Source organism: Mustela putorius, unplaced genomic scaffold (assembly GCF_011764305.1).
Source record: "Mustela putorius furo isolate JIRA1106 unplaced genomic scaffold, ASM1176430v1.1 tig00003834_pilon_pilon_pilon, whole genome shotgun sequence".
Classification (NCBI taxonomy): Eukaryota; Metazoa; Chordata; class Mammalia; order Carnivora; family Mustelidae; genus Mustela; species Mustela putorius.
The window spans coordinates 129712983-129736484 of record NW_025421987.1 but is presented as its reverse complement, the minus strand read 5'-3'; the positions used below and the strand labels follow the sequence as shown (position 1 = coordinate 129736484).

Below are 23502 nucleotides of genomic sequence, written 5' to 3'. Positions count from 1 at the left end.
CATGCCTGCCCTGTTGCTCTTCAGAGAAATATCATCTCTATCTTGTGAGGCTATAAGGAAACCTTCTCTTTGCTCTAGAAGACCCTGTCTTTGTCTTTCAAGATGGTCCACTATATAAACATCCTTGAAAGGCAGAACAAGAGATAGTTAGTGTCTCTGCTCTCAAAACTTACAGAAATGCAGAGACCCAGGAAGAATTGTCATCTAATAACCAGTGTCCAAAGGTACACACTGTCATTTTTGCTTAATTCCATGATAGTGAGTCATTTAACCTAGGCCATACTTAAGGGGAAGAAAATTAGAAAATACTTTTTTTAAGTAGGTTCCACACTAGGCTTGAACTCACAACCCTGAGATTGACCTGAGCTGAGATCAAGAGTTGGAGACTTAGCTGACTGTGCCACCCAGGCACCCCAGAAAATAATTTTAGGTTCACATTTTTTAAAAAAACCACTACAATTAGCTTTTTGTTTTTGTTTTTGTTTTTGTTATAGCTTTATTTTTTTCTGAGGGCCTCCTTCTGTACTACTGTGCACTATAAGTGGCATGAAGCATTTGGGCTCCCCAACTTGAAGGTTTGATTTTCTCATAGCTTTCCATTCCCCACATATATGCAGCCTTTTTATTCATTGTTGAATTTAGGGGGTATTTTTGACCTCAGTGCAAAAGCAGTGACATGCCTAAATCTTTAACTTTGTCCCAAACAATATTATTTTCTTTATTATTATTATCATCCTGAGACTTGCCTTGTTACACTAACCTCTCTCAGGGAGAATTTTCTTCATCTTTAGGCTTTCAAAAACTGCACCTAGTTGGCATATACCCAGTCCACCACATTTTAGGACAATTACTACATTCAGTAGTAGAAGGCACCTGCCAATCCTTCCTCTCTGTGATGACTGGTTCAACTTGGTGACCAAGCTGAAGTCCTCAATCGCACCATTCTGTGCCCCACACTAAGGTGTTAATGCAAGGAGACTCATTCTTGCACCTTGCTGTTGGGCCCTGCAGGTGCCAAGAGCAGGATACAGTGAACACAAACAACTGATGCCTAATGTAACAGCCACATCTCTATTTTAAACACTTCCCACTCCCTATCTCTTAGGGTAAACAGTCATTAAAATTTTATGAAATTTGGAGACTGGTAGAAAAGTTATTAGAAGAGTAAATTGTAGCACTTAGAGAAAACTCTTAAATCAAGACTAAAAAAAGTAACTGGAAATTTAGTAAAGACATAGCTACAATTCTATTCTGTTACCAAATGTTAGCAACCTGTTAAGTACATACTTAGAATTAAAAATAGCTAATATCAAGGTAAAATATGTGATTGCTAATAACTCCAAGTTTGATTAAATTCACTATTTTTGTACACATTACAGTGAATAGTTATGCCATTATCAACTTTCACAATACAGAGAGGTTATTAGCTGTGTTCTAGGTAAGTATTTTTCAAACTGTAGGTTGTAGTGCATTTGTGTGGTAAAATCAATATGGGTTTTGTAACCACATTATTTTCTTTAAATATTAATTTATTTGAGAGAAAGCACATATGGGGGAGGGGCAAAGGGAGAAGGAGAGAAAGTTGTAAGCCGACTCTGCTGAGTGCAGAGTGAGACTCAGGGCAGGGCCCGATTTCACGACCCTGAGATCAAGGCCTGAAATCAAGAGTCAGAAGCTTAATCAACTGTGCCACTCAGGAAGCCCTGCAACCACATTATTAAAAAAATAAAAGGGAGGCTCGATGGCTCAGTTGGTTAAGCATCTGCTTTCAGCTCAGGTCATGATCCCAGGGTTCTGGGGTTGAGTCCCACATCGGGCTCCTTGCTCAGTGGGGAGCCTGCCTCTCCTTCTGCCTGCTTCTTCCCCTGCATGTGTGCTCTCTCTCTCTGTCAAATAAATAAAATCTTTCAAAAAAATAAGAGACAGTAGAAAATAGAGTACATTGTCTTAAGGGTAAGTCTTGTGAAACTTCCATTTTTATGTATGAGGGTATATACAGGTCACAGTATAAAATGTCTTTTACTATGTGTCTTATTTGAAAAATTTGAAAGCCACTATCACTAAAAAAGACTCACAGCTTAGTACCAGTAAATGTAGATGACTGTTTTAAAGAAACTATAGTTTCTGACTTTGTGAGTTGTTCACTTTGTAGATGTGAAGAAAACAAATCTCGGAGCAAGGATGATTATCAAGCTGCAGTGGAAAGATTAATTATGGCTGCTCGTATATCAGATCCAAAGCTCTTCATTAAGCACATGACCGTCAATGTTAATAAGGAGCAGGTTTATAGTTTGGAGCACTGTTCTGCCCTGAAATGGTTGAAAGAGAATATGAAGTGGGCTGGAAAGGTCTGGCTTTTCAGTAACCATTAGTTAATAAAGGCTTTTTTTTTTTTTTTTTTTTTAAGTTCAAGTAATCATTGTTGAAAATAAAAGGCAGTAAAAATAGTTTTCACTGTATTCACCTTTTGCCCTTTATTGGTTTATATAGTAAGTTAATAGTTTCCAAACACTAAAAAGTTTGGATTAAAGTATGCAAGATGGTTTTATCCACACTGAAAAGTGATTTTTCAAATTACTTTTTGACTTCCCTTTAACTTAGGTAAACCCCTATTTATTCTGAAATCTAAACATTGGGAGATCAAAAACTGAATATTGTGCAGCATTTAATAAGAGTGAGTCATAAAAGGGAAAGTAGGTGAGCAGGTAACTGGAGTTTCCAGATAAATCTTTAGGGATATGAAATAAGTTTATAAACAGTACAGAGTCTAAGTCCAATTCTAAATCTGTAATCTAGAATAGTAAATACTAACAAAAAATGATTCAAATGCTAAAATTCCAAGGCACTTTCTGAGTTATACCAAAAAGTTTTTAAATTACTGTCTGAATAATTTTCCTTTAGTGTATCTTACAGTGTTTGTATTTTGAAAATTTGTAATTTGTTGCATTAGATATGACTAAAGAAAACAGTATTTTAAACATAGATCACAACATAAATACCCTAACAAGGACTGTTCCTAATCACCTTAGGAAGTTTAAACTCCTTTTCTCAAGTCTTCGGGATTTGTAGCACATTCTCCAAGATGATCATTCTCAATCCTTGATTTGATACTTAAGAACGAATTTAAAATCATTTAGAGAGAAAGTCTGAATAAAGTGAGTAATAAAGAGTAAGTCGTGACTAAGGGGATTGAAGGTATTTCCTAAAGTTTTCAAAATATGGTAATAGCATCACTGGAGTACGTCTATACCCTCCCAAGACTAAAAAAAGTTAAATCCTAGCACTTAACAAAATGCCTATTATCATATGATGAAATGTGAAATGAATACTAGAACGGGATATGGGAAGTGAGGCAGAGGAGAGGTAAAGAAAAATGCTCACTTCTCCAGTATGAAGACTGCCATTACTTAAATGCTGCACCTAGAAAATAGGTTTGGAGATTAATACCATCAGTTTGAGGCACCTTTGAGGACAAGCGAAGAGAATGGTAAGTGGACACTTAATAAATTAGTCCTTCCTATAGATGGAAACTGAAAACCGAAGAAAGGAGAGAAATATGACACCATTTAGATGTCGGTGGCCAGGATGCATCTGAAAAGATAAAATGCGCACGATGGTAAATTAAGCTTTTAGAAAAAAAAAAAAAAATGGGGTTGGATGGAATGGATCACAAGTGACCAAATTGTCCAGAGCAAGAGCCGTTAGGGATGAAACAAATGAAGGCGTCTTTCTTTTTTCCCTCTCTGAACAGTGCCAAAAGGTAGAGAAAAGAGTGGTTGTTGCATTTGCCTAATTTCACTTGTGGCCGGCCATTCCTGGGGATAAAGCCACCAGACCCAAGTAAAGCTAAATCTCAAGATGAATAGTTTTTAAAAGGGGGGCGGAGGGAATGCTTAAGGTTTGAAAATAGCAAGATCTCGAAGGGACCAAAGGAAAAAAATGTAAACTGAAGAAAATGTTTAGGAATTAGCCTTGTTTCTGAAAGGTATGCCAAAGGGCATACTTAAGTAAGACCTTTAAAAAAGCTTTCAAGAGAGCCGACCTAAGGCTTCCGCTCCGAAAGTGCCCCGGGCGATTTGCAAGGCCAGCCTCGCCCCCTCCCTGGGCGCCCGGATGCGGGAAAGGGCGGGGGGGGGGGGGACGCTAGGCGTCCCGGAGCATGCGCTCGTCACCCCTCCCCTCCCTTCTCCTGGCTCCAGCGCGTGCTCGGTCACCCTCTACTCCCCATCATGTCCACCCCGTTCCGGTCAGGCCCCGCCACCTGCCGTATACTCATTTTCCGACGCCCTCCGGCCTAGGTCGTTACGTCTCGGAGGGCTTATTTGCGTCTCTCAAAGCTTTCCGCGGAGCCCCCTCCCGGCCGGTCGGTAAGAAGGTGGAGGGCCAAGGGATTCAGGAGAGCGGGAACGACAACCAGATCACCAGGGCAAAGGCCTGCGGTCTGCTAGGACTTTCCCCCACGGCCGGCTGCGCGCAGGCGCTCAGGGAAGAAGGCCGGGCGGGCGTCGGCCAATGAGAGCGCAAGCTCGGCCCCCGCTGCGCGCTGAACTCGGCTCGAGCGACCTGCTGCGGCCGGCGCCGGAAGGACGCGCGAGCGGTGCGCGCCGGACTGGGATTTCAGGGCTGGGGCTCAGCGATCACTATCGGTAGGAACCTGTCAGTGGGTCCCGTGGGACGAAGGCGGTGGGAACGCCGGGCCCTGCGGCGCGCACCCGTTAGAAGGGCTGGCGCACCGGTGCGCATGCGTCTCTGCACAGGCTCGCGGGAGCGACGCTCCTTCCTCCTGGTATGGGGTGGGAGGTGGAGCAGGTCGGAGGGATCCCGCGCGGCGGACGCTGGGTGGAACTGTAAGCACGGCGGGAGGGCCTCCAGTGGTGCTTTCGGGCGGCGCAGCGCAGAAAAAGGGGTTCGGGGAGTCAGCTTGCTGAGTCTCCTTAGGTCCACGTGATAACTTCTGAACTGAGGCGATGCCAGGGCCCGGAGTGTGCGCACCGCGTCTGTTGTAACTTGTTTAGAAATGAGAAACCAAAGACGGTTTACGTTGGTTTCCGACTATGTTTCTAGCAAAAGATTTAGAAGGAAGCTAAAGAACCTAGGCACTTTGCTTTTGCTATAACTTCTTATTTACTAGGATTTGCTGCTTTGCTTTGTCTTGGCCTTTTTCGCTTCCCTGAGTAGTCAACTGAAAAGCAATGAAAAATTGCCTGCTTTTGTTTCTCCTTGACGAAACAAACTCCTTGTAAAAACTTACAATATAGTTACTAAGATAAGTTCACAGTGAGAGTAGCCTGAGGATATTAACCTTTGTTAAAATAAATTACGTTCGAATAAAAACTGTGTCAAATGGCCAAAGACCAATCCTAGGACCTTTATTTAACAAACACTGTTACTATTTGTGTATCTGTCAGAGGTAAGCAAAACCCTTTTTCTCTAAACAACCCATAATTTGTCTTTTCCACCAAATTAGATATCTCTTTCTCCTAGGTTTGATCTGTAACTGCATAGATTTATTGCCCTAGCATAGAATTTAGGTTAAAATCATAAATTTTCATTTTATGAAATACAAGCTAACATTACTGTTAAGTGGATAACAGTGACCATGTAAGATGCTTTGTAAATGAATTGTGACTTTCCTCATCTTCCAGCCTCAATCTAGAGTTCTCTGTCTCCTTGGAAAATACCTTCCAAATCCACTCCCCCTTCTAAATATTGTACCAGAGATTTCCCCGGTAATACTCAGTGCATTACTGTATTATTTCATTAACTATATTTTGTAATTATTTTGCCACTCCCTCCGTCTTTTCTAAACTAAATTTCTGGACAAGTGGGATTGGCTTAATGTTTTTTTTATTCACAGTACTTTGCACAGAGCCTGGCACATAAGAACTTGGTAAATGCCTGTTGATAAATTAGGTGAATTAAGGACCCATAGTGCTCCCAAGCCTGAATAGTTAGTTATTTTATAGCATGCCTGAGGCCTTTTCCAAATGGAAGAATAGTAGGCTACATGGAATCTGCTTAAAAACCACCCATGTAAGGGCGCCTGGGTGGCTCAGTGGGTTAAGCCGCTGCCTTCGGCTCAGGTCATAATCTCAGGATCCTGGGATCGAGTCCCGCATCGGGCTCTCTGCTCAGCGGGGAGCCTGCTTCCCTCTCTCTCTCTCTCTCTGCCTGCCTCTCCGTCTACTTGTGATTTCTCTCTGTCAAATAAATAAATAAAAATCTTTAAAAAAAAAAAAAAAAACCACCCATGTAAAAATTTGGACGCAAGAAGTTGACTTGTGTGCCCCAGGCTTTCAAACTGTTTTTCACTAGCAAGTGGGAACACCCAGCTCTACTCTGAAACAGGATTTTCAATCTGCTAAAAGTCATTTTGAATTTCTGGATACCTAAGTCCTATAAGGGAAAGAAATCTTGTCTTTTTAGCAATCACATTTCTTACAGTAAATTTAAAAGTTAACATTGCAGTTATCAGTCAGGCCCCTTACGATTTTGATTTTTCTGGGGCCTGTTTATTTCTAACTAGAGTGTTGAAGTTGGGTTCTTGGTCTAGCAGAGATGAGACTGACCCACATGAAAAGGCAACCAGCCATGTCTGCAAGAGGGCTGAGGTTTAACCTTGTTTCCACTTAGAATTTTTTTAAGTGATTTTTTTAAGTGCAAAAACGGGGTAAACCATACAGAAAACAAAGAACTAGTTCAAGGAAAACTTATGATTATTTGATTTTTCACATACAATTGAGTATCTAGGGATATTTCCCTAAGTTTGTTAAAGAAGTATTTTTAATTCTTAAAACTTAAAGTTTTCTGATACATCAATCCTGTAAAATAGTCCTGGTGAAAAACAGTCCTGGTGAAATAAGGGTTCCCTAACCTGAAGTGTGCATCAGAATCCCAAAGACATGTTAAAACAGATTGCTGGGCCCCATCCAGTTTTCTGATTCTGCAGGACTGGGGCGGGGCCTGGTCATTTTTATTTTTTAGAAGATCTCGGAGATTCTGTTTCCAGCTTTGACAACCACTGCCCTAAAGGTTGTTTCCTGTTTCTTTTTTTCTTGTTTCTTCACTAATCCATCTTTCCAAAAGGATCTTGATCCCATCATACTTTCCCTTTCACTTAGTTTTCTGAGTCCACTCTTTGAGAAGATCTTATGGGAAATACTTAAGAAAAACTCAGGACTCCAAGGGAAACTCTGCATTTCCTATCTGATTCTTCAGCAGAACCAGAGAAAAATATTTTTCATTTTTTCCAATGATTTATATAGGAAACAATTAGCTTAGAATAATAATTTTGTTGAGTGTATATCAGAATTAAATGAATATTTTTCATGTATATAGTCATTTTCCTATAGAAATATGAGTTGGCCATCATTGTTGGGGGAAGGGAAGATTGTTGGCAAAAGTAAAAGGAGTTCCATTTCCTCTCATGTTGTCTCTCTTCCTCCCAGCTGAGAAAACCACTTTATTCATTCATCAAAAAGGCAGTTTCTACAGCACAATACAATTTATTATACCCAGTTAGGTTCTCTTCTTTTTTTTTTTTTTTTGGAAGAGAAGTACTACTGTGAAACTTTTTATTACTTAGCAAGTGATAACTTTCTTTGTCTTTGAATAATAAAAATAAGCAGTTATATTTATTTGTTCCAATAGATTGTTTTCTCCCTAAAGTTTATGAAATTAAATCATACATTTGTAATTTATTTACTTGTATGTAGTCTTGCTCTGTATTTTTTAAGACTTTCACACACCCTTATTGTGATAATTCTGAGTTTTCCAATTAAGAAATTTGTTTTTGGATAAAATGTTGTGTTTAAATACATGTTCTACCTATATGTAAGCCCTTATTAGGAGGGGGAAAAGGAATTCTGCAGAATTTTATTCACCCTGCATTATATAATAATAATAGTTGTCACTTAAATGAATTTTCTATTTGCTAGATGTTGCTAAATCCTTTATGCACATTATTATATTTAAGTTTCACAAAAGTACTGAGACAAGCCCCTACTTTTAAGCATAATATACTCCTTAGAACATGTACAAAAGTCTAATGCAGGGGTGGGGGGCGCCTGGGTGGCTCAGTTATATGTCTGTCTTGGGCTCAGATTATGGTTCTGAGGTGCTAGAGTCCTGGGGTTCTGGGATTGAGTCCCATGTGGGGCTCACTGCTCAGTGGGGAGTCTCCTTCTCCCTTGGCCCCTCACCCTGCTCTTGCTGGTGTGCTCTCTCTCTCTCTCTAAAATAAATAAAATATTTTTCTAAAAAAGTCTAATGTGGGATTCCATATCCAGAGAGCTAAAAAATAATATTCTAGATTACATTTCAGCTTTTAGAGATAGACTGTAATGAGTATTTCCAGCATTTTATACGTATCTTTCAACATTTTCTCAAAAACACACAGTGCAGATAGTCCAGTGACTAGACAGATGAAAGCATCTATATTGTTGTTTCATTTTTTAAAATTTGTTAGTCTTTATTGCCAGTATTAGAATTATAATTCTTCCCTTTTGATAAAGACAAATGTCAATAAAATACTTACTGAATTGACATTTTCTACAATAAAGTTTCTGACTAAACTACTTCTGTCTAGCAGACTATAGCATAGTGTTAGCTCCAAGTATTCTCTCAGCTCATGAAAATTTTTTAATTTTTAATTAAAGGTCAGTTTGGGGTGACAGTATTTATTTACAGGTGTTTCTGCTATAATGACATAAACACGTTCCTGGAAATCCAGACATTCTACAGAATAATACACTAAAATAACAGGGGTTATGAAGAAAAAAAATACACACCACTCAAAACAAGACATGAAAGTCTCCAGCTTTTTCATCTGTACTAACAGCTTTCCAGATTGCTTGATGAAAAATGCAGGGGTACTTGAAGCTGCTAACCATCCGCTTCTTAAACCAAAGGAACTACTGGGGGATTTTCATGTTTTGTTATTAAGGTCTTTTACTTATGGCTAAAGCCTTTGTAATTGTAGAAAGATCACCTCTGATCTCTCCAAACCTTTAACATTCTGGGAAAAAACTGCATAGGATATAAGATCTTTCCCCTATTCACCAATTGCACATAAGCTATTTCACATTTAACTTTCTTCATAGAAGAGGCAGCTCTTGAACCTTCTGTATTATTTATGAGGTGAGAAAACAGACTCACAGGTAAAATAGCTTGCCCATGCTCACACAGGTAGTCAGAATCAAGATCAAGAGTTGAATACAGATTTCAGACAGGGCATCCTCCCTTTCCTAACCATTGTGCAGACTGCCTTCTCTGACAGTGTCATGTTAACTAAAGCGTTTTTGCCTTGCACTGGCTTAGACCAGCACAATCCAATAGAAATGTAGTATGAACCACGGATGTAATTTTACATTTTTCTGGTAGTGAACTGCTGAAGACAAAATCAGGTTGTGTTTTACTTTTTAAAAAGCAAAAAAAATAAAATAAGATTAATTTTAATAAATTATTTTAACTTCTAATTGATACAGAAAAGTATTAATGAGGTACTTTGCATTCTATCTTTGTACCAAATCTTTAAAATCCAATGCATACTTTACACTTAAAATGTATGTCAATTTGGAGTAGTCACATGTGGCATAGGCCTACATGCTAATTCTTTTTGCTCTACTGCCATGTGAACATTTTTTTAAACTTTTTTTTTAAGATTTTATTTATTTGAGAGGGAAAGAGGGAGCTGGAGGAGAAGTAGAAAGAGAGGAACCAGCTGACTCAGCGCTGATCATAGAGCCCTATGCTGGGTTTGATCCCAGGACCCCGAGGTCAAGACTTGAGCCTAAAACAAGAGTCATATACTTTACCCACTAGCCACCCAGGTACTCCCACCACCTTTTTAGGAAATCACCTACTCATCCAAAAAGCAGGCAGAAAACACCTCTTAACCTGTAGTAGCGTTTTTCTTTTTAAGTTCTCTCTAAATCTAGAAATAATGATTTAATGTTAAGACTTGTATTTAGGAACATTTTAAGATTATATTTAATCTCTGCCTCTCAAATAAAAATAAATAAATGAATCTTTAAAAAAAAAAATAGTTCATGCATTTCTTCCCCTCTACCCCCACTCCTACTTTTGCAGCCACCAATCTGTTCTCTTGTATCTATGAGCTTGGTGGGTTTCTTAATTTTGTTCTTGTTTGTTTTTTAGATCCCACATATAAGAGAGATCATACAGTATTTATCTTCCTTTGTCTAACTTATTTCACTTAGCATATTGTCCCTGAGATCCATCTATGTTGTTGCAAATGGCAAGATTTCCTTTTTTTTATGACCGAGTAGTATTTGATTGTATAAATATACATCTTCTTTATCTATCCATCAACGGTGTGATGTGGTTGTGTCCATATCTTGGCTGTTGTAAGTAATGATGCAAGAACATGGGGACGCCTATATCTTTTCGAATTAGTGGTTTTGTTTTCTTTGGATAAATACCCAGAAGGAATTGTTGGGTCATATGGTGGTTTAATCCTTAATTTTTTGAGGAAACTCCATAGTGGTCACACTGACTTACATTCCCGCAATACTATACAAAGGTTTCCTTTTCTCCACATTCTCACCAACTCTTGTTATTTCTTTTGTGTTTTTGATAATAATCATTCTAAAGAGTATGAAGTGATATCTCATTGTAGTTTTCATTTTTTTCCTGATAATTAGTGAGGTTGAGCATCTTCATATGTCTGTTGGCCATTCTGTATGTCTTCTTTGGAAAAATGTCCATTCAGATCTTCTGCCCATTTTTTAATCCGATTGTTTGTTTGCTATTGAGTTGAGTTCTTTATATATTTTGAATATTGGTCCCTTATTGGACACATCATGATTTGCAATTATTTTCTTCCATTCAGTAGGTTGCCTTTTCATTTTATTGATGTTTTCCTTTGCTGTGCAAAAGCTTTTCAGTTTGATGGAGGCCTAATTGTTTTTGCTTTAGTTACCAGATTTCCAAAAAACCATTGCCAAGACCTATTTTAAAGAGCTGGCCACCTTTGTTTTCTTCTAGGAGTTTTATGCTTTTAGGTCTTATGTTGAAGTCTCTTATCCATTTGGAATTAATTTTTGTGTCCAGTTTACTTCTTTCGTATATGGCTGTCCAATTTTCCCAGCATTCTTTAATTTTTTTTAATTTTTTTAAATTTTTGTTTTCGAGACAGAGTGTGAGTGAGTGGGAAGGAGGGGCAGAGGAGAGGGAAAGAGACTCTTTATTTATTTATTTATTTGACAGACAGAGATCACAACTAGACAGAGAGACAGGCAGAGAGAGAGAGAGAGGAGGAAGTAGGCTTCCTGCCGGGCAGAGACCCTGAGATCATGACCTGAGTCAAAGGCAGAGGCTTTAACCCACTGAGCCACCCAGGTGCCCCTTCCTAAGCATTATTTCTCGAAGAGACTATCTTTTCCCCATGGTATATTCTTGATTCCTTTGTCATAAATTAATTAACCATAATATGCATAGATTTATTTTGGGGCTCTGTATTCTGTCCCATTAATCCAAATGTCTCTTTTTATGTCAGTATCATACTGTTTTTTAATTACTGTAGCTTTTGAAGATTCTTCCATGTCTTTTCATGGCTCGATGGCTCTTTTGTTTTTTAGTGCTAAATAATAATCCATTGTTTAGATATACCACAGTTTATCCATTCATCTACTGAAGAACATCTTGGTTGCTCCCAAGTTTTGGCAATTATGAATAAAGCTTTTATAAACATCTGTGTGGGGGTGCGTATGTGGCTCAATTGGTCAAACATCTGCCTTCAGCTCAGGTCATGATCCCGGGGTCTTGGGGTCAAGTTCCGCATCAGGCTCCCTGCTCGGGGGGTATCTGCTTCTTCCTGCCACTCCCCCCTGCTTGTGCACCACCCACCCCTACCGAACAAATAAATAAAATTTTTAAAAAAATATTTAAAAAACTAAGCATCTGTGTGCAGTTTTCTATATAAAGATAGTTTTCAGTTCCTTTGGGTAAATACCAAGGAGTGTGATTGCTGGATCATATGGCAAAAGTATGTTTAGTTTTGTAAGAAACTGCCCTACTGTCCTGGCATTCCCACCAGCAGTGAGTGAGAGTTCCTGTTGTTGCACATTCTCATCAGCATTTGGGGTTATCAGTGTTCTTCTGGATTTGGGCCATTCTAATAGACGTGTAGTAGTGTTTCATTGTTTTAATTTGCAGTTCGCTAATGATATATCATGTTGAACATCTTTTCATATGATTATTTGTCATCTGTATATCTTATTTTATAAGGTATCTGTTCAGGTCTTTGGTTCATTTTTTTTTTTCCTTTCTTCAAAAACCTTATTTACTATAAAGACAAAACACCAAAATAGGTATAAATAATATAAAATTGGTTCAGTTGGGTAAAATTTTTAGTTAAAATATCTTGATATATTTACAATAACAAAGGACACATTTAATTTGGCCCTTTCTTGAATCAGGTTGTTCATTTTCTTGTTGAATTTTTTTAAAAAATTTGTGTGTATTTTGGATAATTATAGCCCTTCTTCAGTTATGTGTATCTTTTGCAAATATTTCCTCTCAGTGTGTGGTTTGTCTTCTCATTGTCTTTTGTAGAGCACAAGATTTTAATTTTAATGAAGTTCACTTTATCATTTCTTTTTTTCACAGATCATGCCTTTGGTGTTGAACTAAAAAGTCATCAACATACCCAAAGTCATCTAGGTTTTTTCAAGTGATATCTTCTAGATGTTTTATAGTTTTGTGATTTACATTTAAGTCTGTGATTGATTTTGAGTTAATTTTTGTGAATGGTGTAAGTCTATGACTACATGAATTTATTTGCATGTCAATGTCCAGTTGTTCTAGTACCATTTGTTGAAAAGACTATCTTTGCTCTAAAGATCAGTTGACTGTACTTACGTGGATCTATTTCTGGGTTGTCTGTTCCGTTCCATTGATCTGTTTGTCTGTTCTTTTACCAGTACCACAGTGTTGATTGCTAGAGCTTAAGTCTTGAAGTCTTGCTATAGTAAGTCTTGAAGTCAGGTAATGTCATTCTTCCTACTTTGTTCTTCTTCAATATTGAGTTGGCTGTTCTTAGTTTTTTACCTGAGTTTTATCCATAAAATAACTTTCTGGAGTTTTTGTTGGGATTGCACAGAATCTATAGATCCAATCTATTGTCCTATAGATCAAATTGGAAAGTACTTCTTGACAATATTGAGTCTTCCTATCCATGGACATGGGATATCTCTCAATTTATTTAATTCTTTGATTTCATTCGGATTGCACAGAATCTATAGATCCAATCTATTGTCCTGTAGATTAAATTGGAAAGTACTTCTTGACAATATTGAGTCTTCCTATCCATGGACATGGGATATCTCTCAATTTATTTAATTCTTTGATTTCATTCTTCATTTTTGTAGTTTTACTCATTTAGATTTTGTGCATATTTTGTTAGATTTACAGGTAAGCATTTCATTTTGGGGGATTTGCTAATATAAATGGAAATGTTTTAATTCAAATTCCACTTGTTCATCACTTGTATCTGCTTAACTTTTTAAGTGATTAATGGATGCCTGGGAATTGATGTTCATATATATTCAGAAATGTTTTGCCACCTGAGACCTGTGAGAAGGTAAGCTTTGTGGTTCATTGTGTAATTAGTATGGGGAGGGATTCTGTTACATATTTGACTAATTTTAATTTATTATTATTTTTCAAATTCTAAAATTATATTATGGTAGTGGAGGGCAAGAACAAGAAGAGAAAAAGAAAATTCATGTGACCATCCAGGTCCACCAAGAGTTCATTCAGGGCAGCAGGTGAATAGAATACCATCTTCCAGAATAGTTCAGTGTGAAAACATTAAGAGGAAAAAAGGTAAAGTAGGAAAAAAGGTAAAGTTTCTGTTATGTTGCCCTCAAGTCTATTGCTATCGTGTAGAAAACCACTTTACATTTAAATTGTATAGTAAGGTCATTTGACTACTGTATTTGCTATTTATGATATATAATCTAAATCCTACTTCAAGAAAGGATTTAAGGAGTTCAGCTATAAAATTTGATTGGCATTTTATAATAAGCATATATAGGATAATTGCAGGAGCCCTGTAGAGAAAAAGATTATTGTGTTAAAAAGCAAAACTGATTAAATAATTATTCAGACGTCAAATTTAGTTCTGGCTTCTTGGTAGCCAATCCAAAAAAGGGAAAAGTCGAGTGCGTTGGCTCCAAATATATAACTAAACACAACATTACATAAAAATGATATGTGAAGTTTTAATCTTCTAAAATATATTTGGCAAAAATTATTACTTTTAAATAACTATCCTCTTCAAGTAAGTAGTCACTGACAAAAGGGAGTTATTTTGGGGAAACAGAGTTTTTCCACCAACTTGTATATGACAAGGATTCTCAAAGAAAGGGAGACTTTCTCTGAATTTATGACACAGTTCTTAAGACATGGAGGGAAGAGGGGGAGAGGCAGGGAAACAAAGAATCTGAGATAGAGTGCACCCTGAAAAACTGTTCTGCAGATGTGTAGACCTTCTTCATTTTGTGATATCTTAATACTGTTCAACCACAGAAGACCAGGCTAACATATTGTTATTTACATTCTCTAATATGAGGAGAGCTCATAGGAGCCTGGAGGAACGCTTGCCTCTTCACTCTGTCATTGACAAGCAGGGAATAGTAGTGGTTGCATAATAGAGCCATGCTTCCAGCTTGTTTTATTCTAGCCTTCAGAAAACTGTATTTTAATTGTAATACATAAAATACCAGTTTCGTAACAATAGTTACCCTTGGCACACAGTATCCAGTGATATTTTCTGTTGCATGTCTTCTCTTTTTTTAATGTTAGTCATGGCCACATAAGCTTATTTTATAGCACTATGGATCATGAAAACTAATTGTAGTGCAAATTCTTAGTTGTTAATTAGAGATCAAGTCATAATCTTTAAGTATGAAATAGATACCAGTAGTGACCTTCTGTTACTTCAGTCTGTAAATTCCGTATCTCCTAAAGTGTTAATGGCTCTTCTTTTGATTTAACTCAAGGCAATTTTGCTCTAATCAGTAGGATAACTTTCTTTTTTTTTTTTTAAATCCATGTGAGTTAACAAATTTCTTCTTTACATGGTCTGTGTTCTACAAAAACTAGAAGTAAATTGTGCATGTATTTTTTTTTTTTAAAGATTTTATTTATTTATTTGACAGAGAATACAAGCAGGCAGAGAGGCAGGCAGAGAGAGAGAGAGAGAAGCAGGCTCTGCACTGAGCAGAGAGCCCGATGCGGGGCTCGATCCCAGGACCCCAGGACCATGACCTGGGCCGAAGGCAGAGGCTTTAACCCTGCTGAGCCACCCAGGCGCCCCTGTGCATGTATTTTTAAATGTACTTGAGATACTTATATTTAAATCCTCTAGTTTAAAAGTCAGCAAGGTATAGTCCGTGGTCAGATGGCCCCACTGTTTATTTAAGTACAGTTTTGTTTGACCACAGCCACACTCATTCATGTGCTTTATTGTCGCTGTTTTCCCACTACAGCAGCAAAGTAGAATAGTTGTAACACAGGCCATGGGGCCCACAAAGCCTAAAATGTTGACTATATGACCCTTTTTTAGAAAAAGTTTGCTGATCCCTTTTCTAGTGATTGATCTTTCAAAAATTTAATCCTTTCCTAATGTCTTATAAATCCAGATTTCCATGTGCTAAATTTGCTCAATTTCAAGTAACATAATATTGCTTTTGATATAATTTTCCTTGATTCTGTTAAGTTTCCTTTCATTAAATACCTACTAAACATTCATTTAACCTACCTTAACAATAATACTTGTGCCATACCTTCCGCTGTGCAGCTCTAAGGTACCTGCTGAGTTCTCTTGTCTCTATGGTTCAGTGGATTTACCTCAAAGCCCCACTTTACCAGCTGTCAGTGCCCAAGCAGAGCAGGAACACGAAGTCAGAATTGCTAGAATGCTAGCAAGACATGGGACTCTGCCAATGGGTGCCTTTGGTCCAACTCCTCATTGGCCTGGCTGACCATTCTTGGAACTTGTGCTGCAGTCCAGGACTTCCTACCCAGTCCTCCTGCCTTTGCTCTGTCCCTGTCAGACCTACATTGTGGTCTGAAAGGTCTCTCCACCTTCTCCCTTTCCTGGTTCTCTCACACATCTAAGTGTGTCTTGACCTCTGCTTTTCAGCGGTTGCCAACCAGCATAGTCAGCCTCAGCTTGTATGTGTAATATGGTTACTGCCTTCAAGGGCCCATGGTAGCTGAGGTGTGTGGGTGGATAGAGGAAGAGAAAAACAAATGGAAACATCATTTATACTTGACGGTATTGTTGCAAATATGGCAGGTAAGCAGTTTCTTAGAGTTCAGAGTTTTTAAAGTTTAGAAGAGGGAAAGAACTATAGTGAGGATACAAAAGGGAAGTTTGTGGGGGAAGTGGGCACCTTGTCTCCTGGTGTATAGTACTTACACAGTAATTGTTCAGTGAGTGGGAACAATTTGGGTAGGGCACTGGGAGCGTGTTTGGGGCTGAGAAATCATGCAGAAATGAGGGAGGAATGAGAAAGATTACTTTGGCCTAAAGTCGTCTTAGAGTGGTAGGAAATCACTGTAGAAAGACAGATTGGAAATGATTACAGAGGATTGGAAATACCAGACTAAGAAGTGGATTTTATTCGCAGGAGTTGAAACACTAGCAAAGGTGTTATAGTAGGGAATACTGTGGTAGTGGGATTTTAGGAAAATTAACCTGTATAGAAAATGGGAAAAAACACTAGGGGGTAGATGAATTGTGCAGTTCAACTTTTTGGTGTTAATGGGCAGCAGAGAAATGGAAAGAAGGAATGGTTTCCGGGACATTGTAAAGTGAGAAGAAACAGCCAATTTCCAGAGTACCCAAAATTGGGCAGTGGTACTGGCTGTGGATTTGTACTCTGGCAACATGGAGGAAAGGGGTACCGCAGTGACAGAGATAAGGAAGATAATCTTGGGTTGAACTGCTTCCTTGCTTTCTGTACCCAGGCTGAGATTAGAAGGAAAACAGTGACCTCTACTCCTTATTTTAGACACATAAAATTTGAGAGGCTGGCAGGATAGCTTAAGTGTCTGTGAGACATTTGGGAATGAGAAATGAAGCTCAAACGGGGAATCAGTGGAGCTGTCAGTGTTTGCTTACACGGCCTGATATTGAGACCATCAGTACCAGACTTATTGCTTACTTTATTGTTTAGACTCCTGTTGTAGTTCTTCATGCACAGCCTTGTATATTGACTTTGTAAAAGGTTTGAATATGTGCCAAAAAAAAAAAAAAAGAGGTAATCTGAAAATGTGGTTGGTCTCCAGATTGCCAAAAAATCTCCATAAATGATCCTGTAATCTCTATCATTTAAAAAATACAATAGCCTTCCATTCACTCAATAATGTATGAGACACACTTCTACTCAGTATTGTATGAGGTCATATATGAGACAAAAGGGTGCCTCATATTTAGACTTCTTTATAGACTGTTATAGAATGGAAAAGGTAAAATTATAATGTTCAAAAATAGATGTCACAGAAGTGCTTCCCAAAAATTGCAAATAATTTCATCTGGATTTAAAACTGTACTTTAAAAAATACTCCTAGATGTGTTTTGCCAAAATTTAAGAATGAGAATGTCGAGTTACCCAACTAGGATAATTTTAGCATGCCAGCTATGAGGAGGTAAACTAAGGGGCATCTTGTATCTCTTTTTAAGCATTGTACTCAAAATATTTTTCACTAGAAAAAAAAGATTACACTATGGATATTGAGGGTTTTTTATCTGAAGAAAAAAATGATAACAGGAAATTGTCACCATCTGCAGTAAAGCCACTTAACATTTCAAAGTAGTGTTTGAGGGGAAATTTTATTATTATTAGTTAATATTATTTTCTCATATTGCATCAGAGGAATTTATAACCAGTTTTAAGAAACCATGTGGCACTCTCTGCTTGTTAAAACTCTAATATATTTCTTATTTATTTGTTAAATTCTTTTTAATTAAAGTATAATCGACATACAGTGCCCTATTAGTTTCAAGTATACATCATAATGATTCAATGTTTTTATACATTATTAACTGATATCCATGATAAGTTTAGCTACCATCTGTCACCATACAAAGTTTTTACAATATTATGGAGTGTATTCCCTATGCTATAAATATATACCCACAACATAACCACAGTTTTTATTTCTGTCTTGTTTCTATGGTATTTTCTATATGTAATAATTTTAATGTTATTGTCACTTTATACATTGGGGATGTGTGTGTGTGTGTGTGTGTGTGTGTGTGAGAGTGAGTGCCTTGGTGAATAATAAATCCACATCTTTTTAAAAGGTTATGTCTAGAGAAGATATTTCCACACTGGTTTCTTTCCTCAAGAACTTTATCAGGAGCTGAAGCCGTCAATGCCTTGAGACCATTCTACTTTGCAGTACATCCAGATTTCTTTGGACAGCACCCCAGAGAAAGGGTAAACATTTATTTATTTATTTAACCTTTAGTCCCCATTTCATAACCTAAAGTTTTGCTAATTTTTGACACAATATTATCACACACAGTTGTACAAATTGTACACAGTTGTACAAATTTGGATTGTTCTGTTATAGTAATAAAGTCAGTGTTTTGACTTGCTTTGAAGATATACATATTGAAAATTGGAAATCTGATTATTGATGTTTTATGAAATCTGAGAGAATGGAAAATCCATACATTGGGCTCTGCTCCCAGTTCCTGGCACAGAGCTCCTGATACTCTTGTATCTTCGTAAGTGAGAAGAGCACTAGAAGCATCTCTTGTTCTGCTCTTTGGTCTTTGGCTCCATCCCTGACACCTGACTCCTAAAGGCCTTGTAAGTCCCTATATGATGGGAGCACGAGGAGCACCTTTTGTTCCATTGCAGTGACCCTGGGTGGCTCATGCATGGGAGCTGGTCACCAGAAGGACCAAGGCATGATTAGAAGCTTGGAATTTTCCGCCCCAACCCTCAACCTCCAGAGAGGAGAAAAGGACTGGAAATAGACATAATAATTGATCATGCCTACATGAGGAATCCTCCATAAAATTCCAGTAGTATGGGGTTCAGACAGCTTCCAGGTGGACAAACATCTCTACCCTGGAGGGTAGTGCTCCCAAACTCCATGGGGACAAAAGCTTCTGCACTTGGGACCCTGTGTCTCTCTTCAGCTGACTGTTTATCTGTGTCCATTATTATATCATTTAATATGGTAAACATGAGTTTTTCACTGAGTTCTGTGAGCTACTCTAGTGAATTAATAGAATCTAAGGAGGGGGTTGCTGCAAATTGCTGGTTGGTCAAAAACTCAAGTGATAACAGGTGTGACAGACATCTGAAGTGTGTATATGGCGGTGTGGCGGCAGAGGGAGAGGACGGTGTTGGGGAACTGAGCCCTTAACTTGTGGGATCTGATGCTGTCTCTGGATATATAATGTCAGAATTGAGTTAAGTTGTAGGACTACCAGCTGGTGTCAGAGAGAATTGCTTATTGTGGGGAAAAACCTCCACTCATTTGGTGACCAGACATGTCGGAAGTCAAGTATTTTGTGTGAATATACAGAAGGCACACAGGAGATAGACTGGGTAATTCCCTGTTTATGAAGGCTGCCATTTTTTATGAGGGCAATAAAGCTATCATGAAGAGTCTTTAAAGTATTAGTAATGTTTTCTGAACCAGTGTTTGGAGTAAAATTGAGTGTTTGAAAGAAAATTTCAGGCTTCTGTCACCATGGTCAGTCTGTTTTTTAAGGATGGTTACAAGGAAAGTTTTTCAGTGCCCTAAGTGGTTTTCCCTTCTGTTGCATGCTGCTGGTTCTCTTCCCTACAGCCTCACTTATTGTGTGCTCAAGGAATGCAGACGGAGATGGGAAGTAACTTATAATAAACTTAGTGAGGATGGTCAATATTATTTCATTTGTTCTCTTTATTTTCTTTAACATTAATACCTGGTTTAATGTTAAAAGGGATTTAGAACTCTTAAAAATTTAGAACATTTTTATATAGTTTTTTTCTACTTGCAGTGGAAAAAAATTTAATTAGTAAAATGAATCAACAAAAAAATATCCATTACTTTGAGGATGTTAATTACTTAAAGTTTTTAAACCCAACATATGTGGAAAAATTATGCCTAGTCGTAGGTGAATGTTTTCCCTCCTCTACCAGTGTATCTTTTGTTTTTTTATTAAAACTACTGTGTGCTCCAAAAGGTGAACTCAGCAGGCATGTGTTACTTAAACTCTACATTCCAAAGAAATGCCTAGCTTTGGTATTTGCCCTTGACTGCCTCCTGGGAGAGAAGCTCTGAGCCCTTCAAATATCCTGCCTGATGGGAATCTTTTGTATGTGTGAGCTATCAGGCCATGCCAGATATTTTACGCTAAAAATGTGATTTTTGGTGAATGCCTGTTTTCATATGTTGGGGTCCCTCTGGGTGTGCTGGAGACTGAACAGCTAAGGTCAGTCACATGGCCACTACATGCCTGCTTGATTGAGCCCAGTAAAATGCTGGACACCAGGGCTTGACTGAGCTTCTGCAGTTGGCAACACTTTTCATGCATTGTCACACATTGTTCCTGGGGAATCAAGTGCTAGCTCTACAAATCCACTGGGAGAGAACAACGGGAACCTTGAACCTGGCCTCTCCTGGACTCTATCCTACATGCCTTTTCCTGATTCTAATCTGTATCCCTTTGCTGATTTTAATCTCTATCCTTTTGCTGTAATAAACCATATCCGTGAGTGTAACAGTTTTTCTGATTTCTGTAAATCCCTAAAATGTAATTATTCTAGTAAATTAATATAGCTGACCCTTGAATAGTGCAGGGGTTGGGACACTAACCCCCTGCACATTTGAAAATCTGTATATAACCTTTGACTTCTCCCAGAACTTAAATACTAATAGCCTACTATTAACCAGAAGTCTTACCAATAATATAGTTAACACATATTCTGCATGATATGTGTATTGTATTCTATATTCTTTTTATTTTAATAGATTATTTATTTATTTATTTGACAGAGAGAGAGATCACAGGTAGGCAGAGAGGCAGGCAGAGAGAGAGGGGGAAGGACCCTGGGATCATGACCTGAGCCAAAAGCAGAGGCTTTAACCCACTGAGCCACCCAGGTGCCTTAGAGTAAAATAAGGTAGAGAATATAAAATGTTATTAAGAAATCATAGTGAATCAAAAAAAAAAAATCCATGTATAAGTGGTCCCATGAAGTTCAAACCCATGTTGTTGAAGAGTCAACTATATTTTCATTTACTCTTTTGACTTGTATTTGAGTGCCTACTCTGTGTGAAGCCTTGGTTTCTGGGTTTTTACTGGGGGGGGTCAGTCACGTAGATATGGTTTGTCCTTTCCTTTCTTTAGTTTAAGTGTCACATTCATGAGGCTCTCCCAGATTGCCTTATATGAAACTGTCACCCTGCCACCCAGCATTCTCTGTCCCCATATCCTGTGGTACTGTTTCTGTTTCCTTGCCATATTAGACATATTGTCACCAAAGTTCTAGCTCAGGGAAGGCAGTTCACCCTTCCTGGCCCCTCATGTTCATTCAGTCCAGTCTTCTCTGCATTTGTATGGAACACCCTTGTCTCTTTTCTAGAAAAACAGACTGAAAGTGCTATCTAAGCAGCAACAGAATAGGGTCTCAAAGTGAAGCACAGCTACTCTTAATCCTCTTCATTTTAACTCAGTTTTAAAATACAGAAAACATTTCTAGGTTTCAAAAATCAAAACTAAATACAAAGTTTACTCAGAAGTCTCACTCCTGTCCCATTTCTTTTGCCCCATTTGTATAACTTCTGGAGGTAACCATTTTCATTGGGTTTCTGGGTTGTTCTATATATTTCTTTTTGGCAAACATAGAAACTTGTAGCAAAACAGAATTACAAAGATTTAGTCTTAACACTAGCAGGAAAGGTACCTCAGCAGCCCACTGAACTATGGTAGCTAAGAATAGCATATTACAATCAGTTAAACAGACAAAAATAAACTGATTGTTCCTAATTTCAGATCATACAGTGTATCTGAGAAGAAACCTACAGTGATAGGAAACATGGTTACTATTTATGCCATTCCCTAGAGCTATTCCTTCACTAAAGGATGTTTCTTCTTTTCACTTAACAACCTTGGAAATAACTCCATGTCAATTCCTAGATATCTATACCACATTCTTTTTTTTTTTCTTTTCTTTTTGGTTGTATAGTATTCCATTGAATGAATGCACCATAATTCAACCAGTCTCAGGATGGTCATTTTAAGAGCTCTTTATTAGAGAGAAATGACTTGCAGATATTTTCTGTCAGTAGCTTATTTGTCAATAAACTGCTTATTGTGTGTGTGTATGTGTGGTTTTTTTGTGTGCCTTTTTTTTTTTAGTTTTTAGTTTTTTTATGTAAGTGGGCTCATCAATCACATATTATCAATCATGTATTAGAGATATTTAACTATAGTTAGACTTTTTCCACACCAAAGTTATAAAAGAGTTCAACATGTTTTCCTCTAGTACTTAGTTACTTTTTTTCACATCTTAGCCATAAAGAGTTTGTTCTGTTACATGTTGTAAGAATGTGGATCTAATTTTATTCTTCATCGAAGAGTTATGAAATCCCAACATTTTTAATACTAAATTATTCAGTACCCTCAATAACGTGTTTAAAGTTCAGGATATAAATGCTGTTGTTTTCTTGATCTGTTTTGTGTGTAAATGCTCCTTGGTATTTTTTTTTTCCAGGAAGTCAATGAAAATTCTCTTAAGAGATTGAGTGTCTACTTAGAAAACCTCCAGAAACCAGGCTTCAGGTCTTTGAAACCAACTCCGCTTACATTTTATGTAAGAGAAACGGAGCAGAATTCCTCTGAAGGCCAGGAACCCTTTAGCACTTCTGGTATGTTTTCTTATTTCTAGTGTTTCCCTTGCAAGCTATGTGATAAATATGTTTATTAAGTCTGCCGTTGCCTGAATACCTTTGGATTGAAGCCTTGGTCATAAATAAATAAGTAAGTATGTATGTATGTATGTGTGTGTAGATATGTATGTATGTATATAAAATTTGATTGTTCTCTCAGAATTTGATTCTGTTCCTGGCTTCCTGTGTTTGAAAAAGCCATTTTTTTGAGTTTAAACTTTTTTGTGTGTAAAACTGAATGTTCCTGTTTGTTCACCTCCTATTTCATATTTTAAGTGTTAACCATGTATATAACAATTTACATTTTTTAAAAAGTACAGCCTATATTACCTTACTTAGCCATCAAAGTACCCCATGAAGTAGGTAGTATTTGCCCAAGTAAATTATGTGCAGGGATTTTCCCAGGGCTGGAGATGGATTGTGGGTCTTGAACCCAGCCAGGTCTTTCAACTCCAGCTGTAGGCTCTTTTTAGTCAGTCTTAATAGATAGCCTTCTTTTTGGCCCTTTGTTACTGCTTTAGCCCTGATCCAAAAATATTTAAAATTAAGGGTAGATAGGTAGATACA

The 23502-nt window shown here is 37.7% G+C and overlaps 2 protein-coding genes across 10 annotated transcripts in view; both read left to right on the top strand.

Moving 5' to 3' along the window:
• TOPAZ1 (testis and ovary specific TOPAZ 1) overlaps nt 1–2751 on the top strand; it is a 133260-nt gene extending 130509 nt beyond the window's left edge. The window contains 1 exon segment of the mRNA XM_045089042.1: nt 2153–2751. Within this exon segment, the coding sequence (XP_044944977.1) occupies nt 2153–2372 (220 nt within the window). The 3' untranslated portion in view covers nt 2373–2751.
• Nucleotides 2752–4184: 1433 nt separating this feature from the next.
• The window catches only part of TCAIM (T cell activation inhibitor, mitochondrial), a 45563-nt gene continuing 26245 nt past the window's right edge, over nt 4185–23502 (top strand). The window contains exons 1-5 of one of the 9 annotated variants that reach the window (XM_045089036.1): nt 4541–4646; nt 12945–12991; nt 13531–13603; nt 18341–18476; nt 22761–22914. In XM_045089036.1, coding sequence (XP_044944971.1) covers nt 12991; nt 13531–13603; nt 18341–18476; nt 22761–22914 — 364 coding nt within the window. In that variant the 5' untranslated portion in view covers nt 4541–4646; nt 12945–12990. Of the gene's footprint in view, nt 4848–12944; nt 13009–13530; nt 13604–18340; nt 18477–22760; nt 22915–23502 lie in introns of those variants that run through there. The other 8 variants (XM_045089039.1, XM_045089034.1, XM_045089032.1 and 5 more) reach the window with 8 other exon arrangements.